General features: G+C 36.7%; 1 protein-coding gene across 6 annotated transcripts in view; it reads left to right on the top strand.

The window, feature by feature from the left end:
* The window catches only part of ZSWIM6 (zinc finger SWIM-type containing 6), a 196,132-nt gene that overhangs the window by 154,970 nt on the left and 20,739 nt on the right, over positions 1–20,423 (top strand). For all 6 annotated transcript variants that reach the window (XM_058731648.1, XM_058731683.1, XM_058731674.1 and 3 more), the window contains 3 exons: positions 14,499–14,678; positions 19,581–19,757; positions 20,033–20,179. In XM_058731648.1, the coding sequence (XP_058587631.1) occupies positions 14,499–14,678; positions 19,581–19,757; positions 20,033–20,179 (504 nt within the window). The remainder of the gene's footprint in view (positions 1–14,498; positions 14,679–19,580; positions 19,758–20,032; positions 20,180–20,423) is intronic.

The raw sequence follows: 20,423 nt of genomic DNA, 5'->3' as shown, positions 1-20,423 counted from the left end.
CAGCGAGTGGAAATTAATTTACAGGAACCCATTATTACTAGCTTAAGCATTTAATGTCCATGATATTTTATTGATGTAATATATTCTCTTAATTGTTTTATTTTATAAATATAAAAATATTTGTATGGATATTCACAGAATCGCTTGCAGTCTGAGCCTTCCAATCCTGTCTTAACTTTTGAGTCTTCTCATCGTGTTTCTCTAGCGTTGAAGTCTTCTACACAGAGGTTTGCAGGGACTTCACCTTTTGGAGCTGAGTGAACTCTGCACTTTTCAAACACTTTATATATTATCTTAAGTCTCAATAGCCCTCCAAGGTAGATAGGATTTATTATCCCTATTGTTTAAATAGGGAGCTGCCACCTCAGAGACAGTAAATGGTCTTGCCTGTAGCATATCGTGTCCTTTCCGGATCAGAGCTTGTTGATGAAACATTTCTTCTAGTTGGAAATGTAAAACAATGGATATGTGAGATGGGGCAAAATGGTAGTGATTTGTACAACTGAATATTTGATGGAAAAGACAGGCTTTCTGAATTCATTAGTCCTTGTTACCCACATTTTCTGGGAGTATGGGTGCTTGTCCGCTGGCACTATTATTGGATTCTTGAAGTAACCATAAAGGCCTTTGTGATGATTTATCTTCTGCCTCCTTGTGAGTCTGCCCACATTTGCTGGCGATTTGGTCAGATAGGGGATATCAACAAGGTTAGAATGCTTTTTTTTCCTCTTCCCAGGGGAGTTGCCTTCCTAGTTTTGGTTTACTTTGGCTTGTACATTATAGTGCGTCTTTTTGGTGAAGTGCATCTTTTGGGTATAGATGAGGTGGTATCGTGGAAAGAAGAGTAAAAGCATGCTGGTGGGAAAAAGCTAGACTAGAGCCGAACTGTGCTGTGGATAATTCAGAAACTGAATGATGTACACACCAGTGACTTGATAATTGCCTTTATACACTTTGAGGCATTGAAGCTAGAAAAGCAATTTAAAGGTATTGAATTTGTTTTCACTGTAATTCATTGCAAATAATTAAGCATCCTTTGTGAAAGAACCAGTAATACCTTTATAGATGTCAGGTCCTCTGGTAGGTGCTAGAAATGCTAAGTTCTGAGTTCTGTGTTGTATTTTTGGTTGAGTCCTTAAAAGGGTTAATATTTCTGAGGGACAACAGAATGAAGTGTTTAATTATCAAAGAGCTTTATTTTTAAAACTACAGATGTTTCGGGCATGTGTTTGAGGGGGAGGAGATAAATGCCCAAAGTAGAACTCTGAATTAATAAAATTTGGAGAATGACTTACTCAATTTGGTTAATTTGGTTATTAAGGCTAATTACAGCTTTTGTAGTGGTGACTGTTAAGATAAAAGACCATATCTATTATAGCTCAGAACTTGAATCGAACATTAAGAACATCCTTTCAGGATCAAACCTCTTTTTGGGGAGGTGAGCAATTAAAGAATGTTATAGGCAAATTAATAAAGGCTTGGCTTTAAAATTTTTTTCTCATTCTGCAAAATTGAAATTTTCTAATTAGAGAAATGTAAGCACAAAAATCTAGATTGGATTTTTTTCCTCAAATCATAGAAATCGTTGTGTAAGTTTTCAAGAATATTTAGGATTTTGCTTTTTTTTTTTTTTTAACTTTCTTACTTTTGTTTATTTATTTATTTATTTATTTATTTTTTAATATATGAAATTTACTGTCAAATTGGTTTCCATACAACACCCAGTGCTCATCCCAAAAGGTGCCCTCCTCAATACCCATCACCCACCCTGCCCTCCCTCCCACCCCCCATCAACCCTCAGTTTGTTCTCAGTTTTTAACAGTCTCTTATGCTTTGGCTCTCTCCCACTCTAACCTCTTTTTTTTTTTTTTTTTTCCCTTCCCCTCCCCCATGGGTTTCTGTTACGTTTCTCAGGATCCACATAAGAGTGAAACCATATGGTATCTGTCTTTCTCTGTATGGCTTATTTCACTTAGCATCACACTCTCCAGTTCCATCCACGTTGCTACAAAAGGCCATATTTCATTCTTTCTCATTGCCACGTAGTATTCCATTGTGTATATAAACCACAATTTCTTTATCCATTCATCAGTTGATGGACATTTAGGCTCTTTCCATAATTTGGCTATTGTTGAGAGTGCTGCTATAAACATTGGGGTACAAGTGCCCCTATGCATCAGTACTCCTGTATCCCTTGGATAAATTCCTAGCAGTGCTATTGCTGGGTCATAGGGTAGGTCTATTTTTAATTTTCTGAGGAACCTCCACACTGCTTTCCAGAGCGGCTGCACCAATTTGCATTCCCACCAACAGTGCAAGAGGGTTCCCGTCTCTCCACATCCTCTCCAGCATCTATAGTCTCCTGATTTCTTCATTTTGGCCACTCTGACTGGCGTGAGGTGGTATCTGAGTGTGGTTTTGATTTGTATTTCCCTGATGAGGAGCGACGTTGAACATCTTTTCATGTGCCTGTTGGCCATCCGGATGTCTTCTTTAGAGAAGTGTCTATTCATGTTTTCTGCCCATTTCTTCACTGGGTTATTTGTTTTTCGGGTGTGGAGTTTGATGAGCTCTTTATAGATTTTGGATACTAGCCCTTTGTCCGATGTGTCATTTGCAAATATCTTTTCCCATTCCGTTGGTTGCCTTTTAGTTTTGTTGGTTGTTTCCTTTGCTGTGCAGAAGCTTTTTATCTTCATAAGGTCCCAGTAATTCACTTTTGCTTTTAATTCCCTTGCCTTTGGGGATGTGCCGAGTTTTATTTTTCTTTAAAGTGGGAATCGAATATTAGAGTTATAAGTTAATGAGAAAATGTTTTTAAAGCCCCATATATGGTGCCTGTAGCACATAGTAGACATCCAAGAAATGGCGAGGATCAATGATAATGATTATTTAATTAAAGTTATCTTTGGTATTCTTCTATTTCTTAGAAAAGAACACTTAAAAAATTTTTTTTATTAGAGAGAGAGAGAAAGAGAGAATATCTTAAGCAGGCTCCATGCTCAGCACAGAACCTGACACAGGGCTCAATCCCATGACCCTGGGATCATGACTGAGCTGAAATCAAGAGTCAGGACACTCAACTGACTGAGCCACCCAGGTGCCCCAAAAAAACATTAAAATCAATTTTTTTAATTAAAGGTTTTATTTTTAAGTAATCTCTACACCCAATATGGGGTTCGAACCTAAGACCCCGAGATCAAGAGTTGCATGCTCTACCAAGTGAGCCAGCCAAGGGCACCTCAAAAGGACATTTTTAAAGAAAAGTAGTGTTATGTCATCAAAATCATGTTATCTTCTTATAGACTGTGACTTCTCCGTAGGTGAAGGTGAAACTCGCTGTTCTACTGTCACATTATCAACTCCTTCATAAGCAAGTCAGGCCTTCAGCACTATATGTATCGGTTAATGTTTTTCTAATTTTGAGTTATTTCGAAAGAACTATTGCTTGATAATAAATTTGGTTATTCTGTTTTTAAAACCTTGTGTTATGTTTATGTGGAAACAATGGGTTTGGGGTAACATATATCTTAGGGTATGTAATTTCTACATTTAATTTAAAGTTAGCTCTAGCCCAGCTTTTAGTTGGCTTGGGGGGTGCATGTTTCATGCTGATTTTCAGAATAAATTACAGTTTACAAGTTATGGACTGAAATACAGAATTCTGAACTATAGTGAACACATTAAAGACAAAGCACTAATTTTAGAAAAACATTTACATCACATTATTTGTCAACAGTAATTTACTTAGTTGCCCTTTTACACACAACCTTGTTAATACACTAACAACCTGATAATGAAACTATACTAGTCATGGCGCATCTTTCAGGGCAACTTCTTGATTTTAATTTCGTCTAATGTCTATTTAAGATTAGGAGAATTATAAGATAAAAACGTCTTGGAAGAAAACCTTAGAAGATTCTTAATTTTTAAGCATTACCCATTGAATATTGATTTTATTTTTTCTAAAGGTCATTTGATGATTTGGAAATTTTTTTAGTTCATTGTACCCTAATAAATATTAATGGAAATTTTTGATCCAGTATATAGCTTTTATTTAATTACTTAAATGTAACTTTTTTTGTGTTGCTAGGGTCCACAGCCTAAAACCTGGTAAAGTTGTGTCTTATTTTCCAGTGGAGTTCATTGGAAAAGGCTGCAACTTAACAGGTTCTTTAGATACCGTTTTGATTTGTCCCTTGCTTTGTGACATGTTTCATTTGAAGCTGGGTGGCCATGTTTCATTTGAAGCTGATTGTCCTGTTTCCCTTTCTGGGAAAGGCATAGAATTAATAAGGTAGTGATTTTTGCAATGTCCATTGGCTCACTAGAGGATTCCTGCTTAGAGTGCCCTCATACTTAAATCCTTGGAGTACCAGTAGACAGTATTGTTTGGTACAGATATTATGTAGCAGCAGTTTACTTTGTAGTTTACATGTAGTAAAATTCTTACTGTAAAATATATACTGCAAGTACTTACTATAAAAATACAGACACCTATACTTAAGGTCTTGGGTCATCATGGAGAGTAGGCCTGCCATTGCAGCATCAAGCTGGTTTAGGGATATTTGAAAATGGTATTACAGTGCTGCAGGGTTCAGTAAGCCGGGGTTATTGCAAGATGATACAGTATGTGAGAATGATAGTGGAAAACAAGCATAAGAAAGCTTCCTGGGAACCTTTATAATGACAGGATGATTCACATTAAGGGAGCACTGTGCCTGACCATGAGGCAATAGATTTTGCATAAAGAGCAGTAGACAAAAGAGGAGGATAGGTTCTACTCCAAACCGTATCTGAAAGAGGTTATTCAGGAAAGAAGAGAGAGAAAAATGGGTAAAGAAAGAATCATGTAGTTGGAATCTATGGTTGCAGCTGTCCTCAGAGTATTGTTACGAAGTTGGTTAAACCTGAAATGTACAATTTAGAATGCTGGACTGCAAATGTATTACTTTTAAATAAATGTCTATTACAATTATTAAAAAAAATACATACATCTGAATTTTTTGATGTACAGTTTTGAGTTTGGACAAATGGCATCTTCTGTAACAATGACCACAGTCAAGATATGAAATGGTTATATCATCTCCAAAAATTCCCTCACACTGTCCCCATGTGTCCTTTCCATCATTGACTGTCCCTTTCATCGGTGATTTATTCTCACTTCTTTTAGTTTTACCTTTTCTAATATGTCATATAAATTAAATAGTAAAGAGGGTACACACACGTCTTTTTCATTCTGGCTTCCTTCGTGTAGCATAATGCATTTGAGATGTTATGTGTATGTCAAGGGTTTGTTTCTTATTGCTGTATGTCAAGGGTTTGTTTCTTATTGCTGAGTAGTAATCGGTTTATGAATGCACCAGTTTGTTTACCCATTCACCTGTTGAAAGCCATTTAGGTTGCTTCCAACCTGCTGCATTTATGAACAAAGCTGTTGTAAACATTCCTGTGTAAGTTTTTTTTTTTTTTTAATTTTTTTAATGTTTATTTATTTTTGAGACAGAGACAGACCATGAGCAGGGGAGGGGCAGAGAGAGAGGGAGACACAGAATCTGAAACAGGCTCCAGGCTCTGAGCTGTTAGCACAGAGCCCGACGCGGGGCTCGAACTCACGGACCATGAGATCATGTCCTGGGCCGAAGTCGGACGCCTAACCGACTGAGCCACCCAGGCGCCCCTCGTGTATAAGTTTTTTTATGAACATAAATTTTCAGTTTCCTTGGGCAAATTCCTAGAGGTGGATTACTGGGTTATGAGGTAATTAAATAATATGTTTCACTTCATGAGAAACTGCTGAGCTAGTTTCCAGAGTGGTTCTATCATTTTGCACCCTTTGAGCATTCCAGTTGCTCCACACTTTACTAGCACTTGGCATTGTCAAGTTCTAAATTTCTTTTTTCTGATTTTATTTTAATAGGTGTATAGTGGTATGGTTTTAATTTATACTTTCCTAATGAGTGATGATGTTGAGCACATTTTCATCTGCAGTTTGCTATTATATTTTATTTCATCTGCAACATCCCATTATACACATTATATGGTTCTGTAGATCTTACTTGATGAAGTGTCTTTCCAAATTTTTTGTCATTTTTATAGGGTCGTTCACTTTCTTGATGAGTTTTGTGAGGACTTTTACATATTCTGGATGCAAATCCTCTGTCAAATGTATGATCTGCACATATTTTCTCTCAGTCTGTGACTTATCTTTTCATTCTCTGAAGAGTATCTTTCGTAGAGGAAAAGGTTTTAATTTTGATGTTTGCTTTCTCAATTTCATCCTTTATGGATCTTGCTTTTGATATTGGATCAACTTTATCTTTGTCTCACCCAAGATCATAAGAGTTTTCTCCCCCTCCTCCAAGTTTTATGGTAAGGCTTTATATTTAGGCCTATGATCTATTTTGAGTTTTTAAAAATTTAATTGAACCAATCCTTTAATGAAGTTTTTGGTATGGATTTAAGTTCACTTTTTTCACAAGAATATCTAATTGTTGCACCAGGTGTTGAAAACGTTTATCTTGGGGCACCTGGGTGGCTCAGTCGGTTGAGCGTCCGACTTCGACTCAGGTCACAATCTCGCGGTCCGTGAGTTCGAGCCCCGTGTCGGGCTCTGGGCTGATGGCTCGGAGCCTGGAGCCTGCTTCCAATTCTGTGTCTCCCTCTCTCTCTGCCCCTCCCCCATTCATGCTCTGTCTCTCTCTGTCTCAAAAATAAATAAACGTTGAAAAAAATTTTTTTACAAAAGAAAATGTTTATCTTTTCTCTACTGAATTGACTTTGAACCTCCAATTGACCATATTTGTGTAGGTCTGTTTATGAGCTTTTTAATCTGTACCATTGATCTGTGTGTTTTACCAATTGTGCATTGTCTTGATTACTGTAAGTATAGGAAGTCTCAAAATTAGCTACTATAAGTCTTTCCACTTTGTCCTTCAAAACTGCTTTGGTGATTCAGTATCTGTTCTTGTGTCCATCATGTACACAAACACCTGCTTGGCTTTTGAGTGGGGTTGTGTTGAGTATATAGATCAGTGTGGAGAGAATTGACATCTTAACATTGTTAAGGTTTCTAATCTATGAACATAGTAAACTTTCTGCTTTTTAAGATTAACCTATTTTGTCAATATTTTGCTTTTAGCATAGAGACTCTGCACATGTTTTATAAGATTTATAACTAAGTATCATGGTTTTTTGGGTACTAATACAAATGGTAATTTTTTGGTTAAATTTTTAACTGTAATTTTTCAGTTTTAGCATATAGATTTACAGTTGGTTTGTGTGTGTGTGTGTGTGTGTGTGTGTGTGTGTGTGTGTGTTTTATTTACAGAGAGAGAGAGAGAGCATGAACAGGGAGAAAGGTAGAACAGTAGAGAGAGTCTCAAGCAGTTGTCATGCTCAGCACAGAGCCCATAGTAGGACTCGATTCCATGCACTGGGATCATGACCTGAGCCAAAATCTTGAGGCAGACACTCAACTGACTGAGCCACCCAGGCACCCCAATTTTTTGGGGGGGTTTGTTTGCTTTTTGCTTTGAATTTGTGTCATGACCTTTGGTAAACTTACTTATTAGTTCTAGGAGCATTTTTGTAGGTCACTTGTCTGCAAATAGAAATTGTTTAATTTTTTTCCTTTCGTATCTATGCAGTTAACTTCCTTTTCTCGCTTTTTTGGGTTTGCTGAAATTTCCAGTGTAATGCTGAGCAGGAGATGGAAGAGATACATCTTCCCCTTATTTTGATCTCAGGAAAAATATTCAGTCTTTTGCCATTATGATGTTCGTGTAGCATTTCTTTCACACATGCCTTTATCTGATTATCTTTTCCTATTTTGTTGAGAGGTTTATTTATTATGAAGGAATGTTGAATTTTGTCAGTTGCTTCTTCTGTTGGGAAAAATTACTTTATCTACATCTGTTGGAGATGGTCTTTTTTTTCCCCCTTTGTTAATATAGTGAGTTGTGCTGATTGAATTTTAATGTTAAATCAACCTTGCATTCCTGGGATAAATGATACTTGGTTGTGGTTTATTTTCCTTCTTGTATATTTCTTAATTAGACTTTCTAGTATTTTGTTGAGATGTTTACTTCTGTGTTCATGAGGGATATTCATCTGTAATTGTATTTACTTATATTTTTGTCTGGTTTTGATATCAGAGTAATGCTGGGCTCTTAAAATGAGTTGGAGACCATTCCCTTCTATGTTTTCAGGAAGATATTGTGTAGAATTGGGATTCTTTCTTAAATATATTTGGTATAGGTTTCCAAGGAAACCTCTGAACCTACATTATTAGAGACTGAATTGCAGATTTAATTTCTTTAATTTATTACTATTCAGGTTGTTACTTGTTGAGTGATGAACTTTGGTAGTTTGTGAGTTTCGGGGAATTTTTTTTTAATCTAAGTAGTAGAATTCATAGGCATAAAGTTCATAGAATTCCATTATAAGCCTTTAATTTTTTTTTTTATTTTTTACATTTTATTTGTTTTTGAGGGGGGGGGCACAAGTGGGGGAGGGGCAGAGAGAGAAAGAGAGAGAGACAGAAGCTGAAGCAGGCTCCATGCTCTGAGCTGTCAGCACAGGGCCCGACATGGGGCTTGAACTCAAGGAACTCTGAGATCATGACCCAAGTTGAAGTCGGATCCTTAACCGACTGAGCTACCAGGTGCCCCTGATTTTATTATTTTTTTTTTAAAGAAGCAGCTTTTGGTTTCACTGAATTGAGGGGGGTGCAGGTTTCAATTTAATTGGTTTCTGATGTTATTTCCTTCCTTATGCTTGCTGGCTTTTGCGTTCTCATTTTCTTAAGGTGGATATTTAGGTTATTGCTTTGGGTGCCTGGGTGGCTCAGTCAGTTGAGCATCAGACTTTGGCTCAGGTCCTCATCTCCCAGTTCATGGGTTCAGGCCCTGCATCGGGCTCTGTGCTGATAGCTCAGAGCCTGGAACCTGCTTCTGATTGTGTGTCTCCTTCTCTCTCTGCCCCTTCCCTGCTTGTGCTCTGTCTCTCTCTCTCTCTCTTAAAAATAAACAGAAACAAAATTTTAGATTATTGCTTTGAATCCTTTCTTTTTTCCAGGATAAGTATTTAACCCTGTAAATTTCCCTGTAAACTGTTTTCAGGTATACATCACAAATTTTGATATATTTTATTTGTATTTTCATTCATTACAGAATATTTTTTGAGTTTTCTTGTAACTTCCTCTTTTACTCATGAGTTATTTATAAGTGTTGTTTAGTTCCCAGATATTTGGGAATTTTCCAAATATCTTCCTGTTACTGATTTCTAGTTTAATTCTTTTACATCAGAGAGTATACTTCGTATGATTTCACTTCTTTCAAATTTGTCAAAGTTTGTTTTATGGCATAGAATATGGACTGTCTTGGTGAATGTTCTTTGTGCATTTAAAAAAAGTAATGTTTTGTTTTTCCTATTAATGGTAGGTAGAGTTTGCTATAAATGTCAGTGGGGTTAAATTGGTTGATAGTGTTGGTATTCTTCATCCTTATTAATTTTCTGTCTGCTTGTCTTATTAGTTATTGAAAAAGGAGTGTTAAAGCCTCTAAATATAGTTGTGACTTTGTCTATTTCTCCTTTAAGCTCTGTTGATTTTTGCTTCATGTATTTTGAAGTCTTCATGTTGGGTTTAGCTTACTCATTTAGGATTCTCATTGTTTTTGGAGAACTGACCCTTTTATTCTACATCTCACTTTATCCTTGATGTAACTATTCCTTGTTCTGAAGTCTACTTTGTCTGATATTAATATGGCCCCTTAAGCTTTATTTTGAAAGTTTTACGCAGTATATCTTTTACCATTTAATCTATGTCATTCTATTTAAAGTATCTTTCTTGTACATAGCGTAGAGTTGGGTCTTTTTAATCTGAATTTACCATCTCTTTTAATTTGTATGTTTAGACCATTTACATTTAATGTAATTATTGATGTAGTTGAATTTAAGTCTCTTTATCCTTTCTGTTTTTATTCCTTGTTCCTTCTGCTTTTTCCTGTCCTCCTTGGATTGTTCTAACCTTTTTAAGTATTTCATTTAATGTATTGTCTTTTTTGTTTTTATCTCTTAGTATATTTTTTATGGTTTTGGTGTTAAACATACCTAGCCTTAAACAGTCTATTTTGAGTTAACATTTTGCCACTTTAAGTAGAATGTAGAGTCTAACAACCTTATAGGTTCCTTTACTCTCCATTCTTTATTTTATAGTTTTCTAAATGGGTATTACATCTACATACATTTAAAATGACACAAGACAATATTCAGATTTCTTCTTTCAGTAGTCATACTTATTTTAAAGAACTTAAAAGGACAAGAGCAGTTTATTATATTTAGTCAGATATTATTCTTAATTGCTCTTTGTTCTTAAAGCCTCAGTTTCTCTCTGGTATTAATTTCTTTAGCCTGAAGAACTTTCTTTAGCATTTCTTCTAGAACAGATCTTTTGGCAACAAATACTTTAGTTTTCTCTGATGTGAGAAAATCTTTATTTCACCATCATTCCTGAGCAGTATTTTTGCTGGATATAGAATCCTAGGTTGACACTTTAGTTTCTTTGAATACTTTGAAGGTATTGTTTCACTGTCCTCTAACTTCTATGATTTTTGATGAGAAATATCTAATTATTTGAGTGATTCTTCTCTGTATGGTTTTTTATTCTTTACTTTCAAGTTTTTTTTTTTTTCTTTATCTTTGGTTTTCATTGATTTGATTATGGTATGTTTGGGCATGGCTTTCTTTGAGCTTACCCTTTTCCTGGTTAGTTGAGCTTCTTCATTCTGTAAATTCATATATTTTCACAAATTTGGAAGTTTTTAGTCATTATTTCTTCCACAGTTTTCTGTATCTATGTCTCATCTTCTGGGACTCCAGTAATACAAATATTACACATTTTTATGTTTTCCCACTTGTCTTTAAGGTTTGGTTCATTTTCTTCTGATTTTCTCTGTTCTTCAGATGAGATCATTTCTATTTTCACATTCACTAACTTTTCCCACTGCCGTATCCATCCTGCCATTGATCCTATCTAGTGAATTTTTAATTTCAGATATATTTTTTTTCAGTTCTAAAATTCCCATTTAGTTCTTTTTTATAGTTTGTCTTTTACTCATTTAATAGTGTTTACCTTCTCATGGAGCATAGTTATATAGTTACTGTAAAGTCTCTGATCATTCTCACATATGGTTTATCTTGGTTGTCACTGTTGATTGTTTTTTCCCTTGAGAATTGATCACATTTCCCTGTTTCTTTGTAAGCCAAGTAGTTTTGGATCCTGGACGTTTTGAATATTGTGTTGTGAAAATCTGAGTCTTCTTAAAATCCTCTGGAGAATTTGTTTTTGTTTTTGTTTTGTTTTTGTTTTTTAAAGCATACAGTCAACAATCAGGGTAGATTCAGGCCATAAGTTTTGTTTTACCTTCTTTGGATGACATTATCAGTAAAGTTTTCAAAGCCTTGTCTCTGTTGCTTGCGGTCTGTCCAGTACATAGGACTTGGGCCTGTTGGTATATAGTTTTTAGGGGTCTCCCTCTTCAGCTCCTGATTGTGAGGAGGGTCCCCTTTTCCCAGTTCTCTCACCAACTAGATGATATTTTCCTTTTTTGCTGAATGTGCCCTCTACAAAGTTCCCAAAATGGGACTAATTTTCTGCCAACCCAGGAGACAAAAGAGGGGGAAAAAAGTAATATGAAATGAGCCTCACATGGCTTATTTCTTAAAGTTTTATTTCTCCAATCTACTTGTTTATTTACTTTTTAGAGCCCTCAAGGTGCTGCTTTTTGTACTTTTGGAGAGAGATAAGCAATAGTGGGTTTATTCCATTTTATTTTTTTAATTTATTTTTATTTTTATTATTTTTTTTTATTTAAAAAAATTTTTTTTTAATGTTTATTTATTTTTGAGACAGAGAGAGACAGAGCATGAACAGGGGAGGGTCAGAGAGAGAGGGAGACACAGAATCTGAAACAGGCTCCGGGCTCCGAGCTGTCAGCACAGAGCCCGATGTGGGGCTCGAACCCACGGACCGTGAGATCATGACCTGGGCTGAAGTCGGACGCTCAACCGACTGAGCCACCCAGGCGCCCCGGGTTTATTCCATTTTAACTGATCACATTTTGTTTTTAATTGGCATTTAAAAATATAGGAATGTAATTTTTAAATACTTCTGGCTTAAATAATCAGTTGTGGCAATTTTAATTTTCTGTGGTAAAAATTGTTTGATATTTAAAATATCAGATTCTATAATTGAAGAAGCTTGCTAATTTTATTAAGTTTTTAATTTTAATTCCAATATAGTCAACATACACTGTTATGTTAGTTTCAGGTGTACAATATAGTGATTCACCAGTTCTGTACATTACTCAGTGCTCATCATAAGTGTACTCTCCAGTCCCCATCACCTGTTTCACCCATATCTCCACCCACCTTCTCTCTGGTAACCATCAGTTTGTTCTTTATAGTTAAGAGTCTTATTTCTTGGTTTCTCTCTTTCTTCCTTCCTTCCTTCCTTCCTTCCTTCCTTCCTTCCTTCCTTCCTTCCTTCCTTCCTTCCTTCCCTCCCTCCTTCCCCTGCTTTTGTTCATTTGTTTTGTTTCTTAAATTTCACATATGAGTGAAATCATACAATATTTGTCTTTCTCTGACTGATTTATTTCACTTAGCATTTATATTCTCCATCTCCATATATGTTGCTGCAAATGGCAAGATTTCATTGTTTTTTTTATGGGTGAATAATATTCCTCGGGTGTGTGTGTGTGTGTGTGTGTGTGTGTGTGTGTGTGTATACACATCACATCTTATCCATTTATCTGTTGATGTACATTTGGGAATCTTGTTAATTTTATATGTGAAAGAATGTAAAACATCTCTTTTGGACAAACAAAACAAACAGTGGTTGTTTCTACCTTTATTATTTACTTGGCTAACACAGTTGATTAAAATACACATAGATACATGTACCTTTCTTTTTTTAAAAATGTTTATTTTTGAGAGAGAGAGAGAGAGAGAGAGACAACATCAGCAGGGGAGGGGCAGAGAGAGAGGGAGATCCAGAATCCGAAGTAGGCTCCAGGCTCTGAGCTGTCAGCACAGAGCCTGAGCAGGGCTCAAACCCATGGACCAGACTGCGAGATCATGACCTGATCTGAAGTCGGATGCTCAACCAACTGAGCCACCCAAGCGCCCCACACACGTACCTTTAAAAGAAAAAGTATTGTGAATGAGTTTGAAGTACTAGAATCTGTCTTGTTTTGAAATTAGTAAAGTAAAACTTGTAGTTTTAGAACTTCTGAAGTATTTGTTTGAATTAGCTACCTAATTAGCTATTCAAGTTATGAGTTATGCATTCTAAACTCATTATGGCAGGGTGCCTGGGTGGCTCAATAGGTTAAGCATCTGACTCTTGATTTTGGCTCACAGTTTGTTAGATTGAGCCCTGCATCAGGCTCTATGCTAAGAGCCTGATTCTCTCTCTCCCTCTCTCTCTGTGCCTCTCCTGTTCATGTGTGCTCTCTCTCAAAAATAAATAAACCTAAATCATTTGAAAAAATAAATTCATTATGGTTTTTCCTTTGAAAAACAAGTGAAATTTTGATTAATGTTTAATGATTTCATTCACATAAAGACAAATTTAGTGATTTCATTTATAATAAGATTAGTTTTTGAAGCGCCTGGGTGGCTCATTCGGTTAAGCCTCTGACTTTGACTCAGGTCATGACCTCACGGCTCGTGGGTTCAAGCCCTGCATCTAGCTCTGTGCTGATGGCTTGGAGCCTGGAGCCTGCTTCTGATTCTGTGTGTCTCTCTCTCTGCCCCTCCCCTGCTCACACTCTGTGTCGCTCTCAAAAATAAGCAAACATTAAAAAATATATATAATAAGATTAATTTCTGGTGAAATCATTTAGGGGGAAGTATGTTTAAGTGAATTTTATTTTTAAAACATCTTTTGAAATATACATATGCATATCAATTGATATGCATTCTAATTTAAAAACATCATTAAGTTTGGAAAGCTTATAAAACTAGGAAATTATTTATTTGTGTCCATTATAGTACCTTTATGATTTTATTGTAAAAAGGTAAATTTAGAAGTAAATTTAATTTTTGCATGGAAGAAGCATTTAGAGTGCTTTGTTACAGCATCCATATATAAAATCTGTTTGTAGACTAAAGTGGTAAGTTGGACTTTACTTCTTTTTTGTCTTTTTTGTCCAAAATGTGACACAAATAGGAAGGTGATACAATTAGCATTTGAAATATCTTTCATCTTTATATGTAACCATGTTTGGATCTTTGGTTCAAATTTGGGCTCTGTTGACCTTCTTTCCATTAAACTCTATATGAGATTTGTGGCTTAGATTAAGGAGAGAATGGAGTTATAAAAATGGCAGACCTAGGTCCATTCTGAAAGGGTTTAAAATGTATCATTAGGTTTTAGAATTGGAAATTTTTATGATATTTGAAATTTACTTCCCTCTCTCCCTTTAAATTAGGTGCTCTGTGGATGTGCATAGTTTTAAACCCCCACTGCAAGTTGGAACAGAAAGCCAGTTGGCTAAAACAGCTGAAAAAGTGGAACAGTGTTGATGTCTGTCCATGGGAAGATGGAAATCATGGCAGTGAATTACCCAACTTAACCAATGCTTTGCCTCAGGGTGCAAATGCTAACCAAGGTGAGTCCACAGTAATATTTTGCTCACTTTATATTCGCTTAATTGTGCATATATGTTTACAGCAGTAATACAGTATACGTGGGAAAATTATTTTGCTCACTAAGAATTCACAATTCAGGGACTTAGTGTTTTGACTGTGATTGTATGTATTTTAATTTTTACCTGATATCTTTGTGTATGCTTTTTTATATTATCAGAATACAAATGAATATTGTACTTTTATGTATTAGAATGTGTTAAAATTCTCTATTAATTATTTAGTTTGAAATTATGTAAAAAATCATGGAATAAGGAGGTAATATATTACCTTGTAAAACAAAATATTGAGAGGCTTGAGAAACTATTTTTATCTCTTTTGGTGCAACCCACTTCATATTTGGGTTGCTGTGTAATTTAATCAGTTAAAATTTGTTAATTTTAAACATAACAAACATTTATGTGACTGGGTTGGAGGGGCATGGGATGCTGTTGGCATTTAGAGTAGGAAAATTCTTTATTATAATGCATTGTGTAGCATACCTGTTCCCACGTACTGTAAGCTGATAGTGCCTTCCAGTCTTTGGAACAACTAAGAGATGCTTCCAGACGTTTCCAGATGTCCTCTTAAGGACCTGTGTCTTTCATTTCTATGCTCTTTTTTTCAGCTTCTCCCTTTCTATTGGATCTACCCATTTAGCTCAAGTCCCTCTCATCTTCAAAAAACAAAAACAAAAACCAAAAAACAGCTCTTTCCTTGGCCCCACTTTCTCTTCCAGCTACTACACAATTTTCTCCTCTCTTTCAGAACCACGTCCTTACAGAAGTTAAGTCTTAACAAATAAAAATTTCATTCACTTATTCCTGTAACTATTTTTGTGTGATTTTGTGTCCCTGCTGCCTCTTTTGGTGGGGGAGATGTCTGGGGGATTTGACAGACTATGACCAATGTAAAGTGGGAGTTAAATGACATTGGAAGGATCCAGAATCCACATTGTCTTTCTGTATGTGCTGGCCCCATATGGAGTTGGTACTACTGAAAGAGCTGGCCATTGTGTCAAGTGTGAATGTTACTATAGTGTTTTCAGTATCTACAGAGAAAGAAAATAAGGTCTTTTACTCCATAGGGACTTGTCTTACCAAAAAGTTTTAAGGTGTACTTGGCTGGCTCAGTTGGTAGAGCATGTGACTCTTGATCTCAGGGTTGTAAGTTTGAGCCCCATGCTGGTTGTGGAGATTGCTTTAAAATAAAATCTTTTGAAAAAGGAAGTTTTAGGACTTGGAAGAGATGCTTGTCTGCCTCAGCTTTGTCTAGAAATATTTTTTTGCTTTGGGAATTCAGTATTTGAAATCTGTCATATTTTATTGCCCATGATTATGTTAATTCATAACTTCAGAGAAAATAAGTACATCCCAGTTTCTTTTCTAGAAGCATAGAATTTTCAGGTTTACAATTTAGTTTTATTTTCTTCCATTTCTAGGAAACGGTATACCTATATCTATATAGGTAAATTACTTTAATCTCCTTTTACTTAACTGTTTGTTTCTCTTTGTTTCACTTCCCACCTGCTTTTTGGGACTGCCATCCTAACATTTTACAGTTTACATTTTACTTTACATTTGGTTACTTTCCCTTTGATTAAACATAAATATTCCATAGGCTTTAGAAAGCCTTTAAGAAGTGGTCCAGCCTCCAGATGAAACCGCTCATTTCCTTTATGGTTTGGTCCTGGGATATGAAGTTAGAATCTAGTTTCTAAGGGTAATATTTCTCGGGCCTAAAGGTAAAGGCACCATAGTTTCTGTTTTTAGCAGAATATCCGCATCCTGCAAGAGGCTGTCAGAAGAGACATCTCTACAGAGGGACTCTGATGTTCAGCCTGCAGTAGTGCTGGGAGTGCTGAGCAGGCTTGGTTGGGGAAAGCCAGCAGAGCCCAGCCGCCATGCCTCTGCAGCTGGGCGGAGTGTGTGCATGACACAGACCACGAGCAGAATTGAATGTGCTGGCAGATTGGAGTGAATGTGAAGGGTGAATCAGGCCTGGTCTTCGCTAAGATTATTTGTTAGAATTAATTAACAACAACAGTATTAAAATCCGCACTGTTTGAAAGAGTAGTTTTGTTTTTTTTTTTTAATATACCAGAATTGTAGCCAGTTTTTTTATTTTAATTTTTTGATAAATGAGCTAATGGTTTCCTCTTTTACTTTTCTGAATTTCCCAAGTTTTCTTTAATTGGCATGTATTGATATTACATATGCTTTATTAACAACTTTTTACAAATTTGTGTATTTATCATTTTGAAAATTTGGCAAATGTAATCTGTTTCTTCTTTCCATCTTGTTGCAAAAATAAAAAAAAAAAAACTACATGGGGCACCTGGGTGGCTTAGTCAGTTGGGCGCCCGACTTCGGCTCAGGTCATGATCTCACAGTTGGTGGGTTCAAGCCCCACGTCGGGCTCTGTGCTGACAGCTCAGAGCCTGGAGCCTGCTTCAGATTCCATGTCTCCTGGTCTCTCTGCCCCTCCCATGCTCATGCTCTGTCTTGCTCTGTCTCTCAATAATAAATAACGTTAAAAAAATTTTTTTTAATAAAAACAGAACTACAGATATTATGATAAAAATTGACCATAATTTTGATATTAATGAAACTAACTTTTTATCTTTGTAGCCATTGTCTTTGTACATAATCTTTATTTTATTTCCCAGGTTGTTACAGACAATGTTATATCTTACATTTTCATTTAGTTATTATTTCATTAGTATTTAGCCTTTTTTGTTAGAATTGGTTTTATTAGTCTTTTATAGCTAACCACCGTTGGAAGTGTGGTGCATTCCTATACCTTTCGCTTTGCTCATAGGATCACAAACATGTGAAAAGTTAAGATTTTTGCTTTATTTATTTTTTATCTTATTTATTGTAAATGTTCCTCTTTGAGAGAGTGAGTGGGGGAGGGTCAAAGAGATGGGGGGAACAGAGGATCCTCCAAAGCAGGCTCTGCGCTAACAGTTTGATGCGGGGCTCAAACTCACGAATTGTGAGGCCATGACCTGAGCCGAAGTCTGATGCTTAAGTGACTGAGCCACCCAAACCCCCTGAGATTTCTGCTTTTTTTAAAAAATGGAATCATACTCTAAAACTTACTTTTCTTGAGTGATACCACAGTGAGCCAAATTGACAAGTAGAACTCTTAATTCTTTTAATATATGCATTATACTAAATTGCTTTTTTAAAGGCTTGATTTAGTTTTCAATTCTCTTTCTGTGATTTGAGCTAAATAAGTGTAATGACAGAGCCACTTAAAATGTGTAAAATTTGGACTTTGGAATATTTACCCAGTTGACACTGGGTGAGAGGTCACGGAACCAGTTTTTTGTTGGGTAGGCATATCTTTACTCTGCTCAATACAAGGCCCCAGTAGGTTCAAAGAGCCTTAAATGTAGGGCCCACTCTTCCTCTTTGCAAGGTGTTCATCTGCCCACTGGGCAGGGCCGTGACAGATACGTCACTATTTATGCCTCGCGTATTCAGTCATCATACATTTTGATATGTCTCCCATTTAAATACAGATATCTAAGTTGACCTGAAACCAAGCTGAAGGTTTGGTAAAACTGAAGGTCTCTCTTGTGTAGACCTCGCTGAAGCCTGTCACAACAGCTGAAATAGCTGAGTTTGGAGTGTGGATATTTATGTTTTGATCTTGATGGCCATTGCCTGGCTGTGTGACCTTGGCAAGTCACTTTAATCTCTCAGTTTTCAGTTCCATCAGCAGAATAGGGGAGTTGCACCAGATGAGTTTTCAAAGTGCTTCTCAATTCGGTTGTGTTTTGGTTTTTATGATTCCCTTTACATCTTTGTGGAGCCAAAGCTCCAGTTTGCTTCTCATTTAGTTAAGCTTCAGTACAGTGAGGGGTGATACTTGAGCTAAGTAAAATCTATATAGGAATAGTTTGTTTTCCTGATTATCACTTGAGGCTTGGTAAGGTTTGTGCCACAGTTGAAGGTAAGTCTGGAGTGGGGACCCGAGGTGTGGGATTGCAGTTGCAGAATTGGAACCATGTCATCCAGAGGGACTGAATAATCCCAGGATTTAGGATGAGAATATTCTTTATTCCCCAAACATTTCTTTTCTCCGTCAGGTCCTGAAACTTGAACCCTCTTCGGAGTGTATGCTTCTGCTCTTTTGTGATGCCCCGGCATACACTATGCTGGGGACATCACACCAGTCATGGAACCTGCACAGGAGTCAGGAGGCAGCCTGTAGGGGCAAGGTAAGTGCGCTGGTTTGTTTTGTAGCTATGTTGTGTGGCTTTGTGAAATGTTAACTATATGCATTTATGCCCTTTGGGATATAAAGTGGCATTTAAGCATTATATCCCAAGAAGCATAATAGTTTTAATTGTGCAAAACCGCACAATATAGTTAAAAAATACAACCAAAAGCACAACCCTTATGCATATCTTTTAAAGGCTGATTGCATCTTCCTGAAAGGTTCCATGGCTGGTGTCACATCTCTTGCATAGTGTTTGTGAGAGCTGTTGATCCCATCAGGGCAGCCCACCACAGCACCTCAGAAGTGGGGAGCAGTGAGTTTTCATGTGACTTTTGTGCCGAGTGCCTCCTTTGAGTGTATTTGGCATGGAAACTAGACTTGACCCTTCTTTTTGCAGGATGCCTTTAACCTTAGCTTTGATGGCTGCAGAGTGTTTGTGTTTGATAAAACAAGTGAGTGGATGGTGGCTCTTTGGGCTGACTTGCCTCCTAGTACTTAGGACACGAGAGTATTCACCCTTCATCTTTCTGCTTAGGGGGTGCAGGACAGTGTGTGTGGGTGTGTTCATGAACATCTGGCCACAGAATGGTATGACTGATTTATTCACATGTGAATAATAGCTGACACGGCTTTCTGAATTGTGGAAAAAACAGATTCATCGAACAGGCCACATCGGACAGTGTTCACCCGAGCCATCGAGGCATGCGATCTCCACTGGCAGGATAGCCACTTGCAGCACATTATCAGCAGTGACCTATACACCAACTACTGTTACCATGACGACACTGAAAACTCCCTCTTTGACTCCCGAGGGTGGCCCCTCTGGCATGGTAAGTGGCCAAACCGGAAAGACATTTCCATGACTTACTTCTTTGTTTCGTTTCTATAGCATTATTGGAGTGGGAGGTGGAGAGTTGAGGGATTCAATGGGAGACGGATGAATGCTTGGCAGGAGGAGCTGAGTTTTGCATTCAAATCCAAGTTCAGAAATGGCTTCTTACGTCTTTTTAATAGTATTTGGGGGAAAAACATCATACTATTTTCATGCTATTTTTGTACATATATCTGACGATGACAACTTTGTCCCCTTAACTTTCTGTTTTAGAACATGTTCCTACAGCTTGTGCAAGAGTGGACGCATTACGTTCTCATGGGTACCCCAGAGAAGCCCTGAGACTAGCAATAGCTATTGTTAACACGTTAAGAAGACAGCAACAGAAACAGTTGGAAATGTTCCGGACTCAGAAAAAAGGTGAATGTGAAGGAGTTTGTTTCCAATGGAATGGGATTCTTGGTGATGACATCACTGGATTTTGTCATCTTTTGGGGAGAGATGGCTTTTGAAATTAGGAGATGGCTTTACTCACCACTCATTTGGAATACGTAATAGCTGATCTGTGAGAAATTTGAGGCACGTTTTGTCTTGGTTAAATGTTGTAAGAAATAGGATTTTTAAAAACATTTCTTAGGTTAGTTAATTTTTTTAAGGGGATAAT

The sequence above is a fragment of the Neofelis nebulosa genome, chromosome 1 (genome assembly GCF_028018385.1).
Source record: "Neofelis nebulosa isolate mNeoNeb1 chromosome 1, mNeoNeb1.pri, whole genome shotgun sequence".
Classification (NCBI taxonomy): Eukaryota; Metazoa; Chordata; class Mammalia; order Carnivora; family Felidae; genus Neofelis; species Neofelis nebulosa.
Note: the sequence above shows the minus strand (reverse complement) of the source record. Positions and strands in the feature narration are given on the sequence as shown.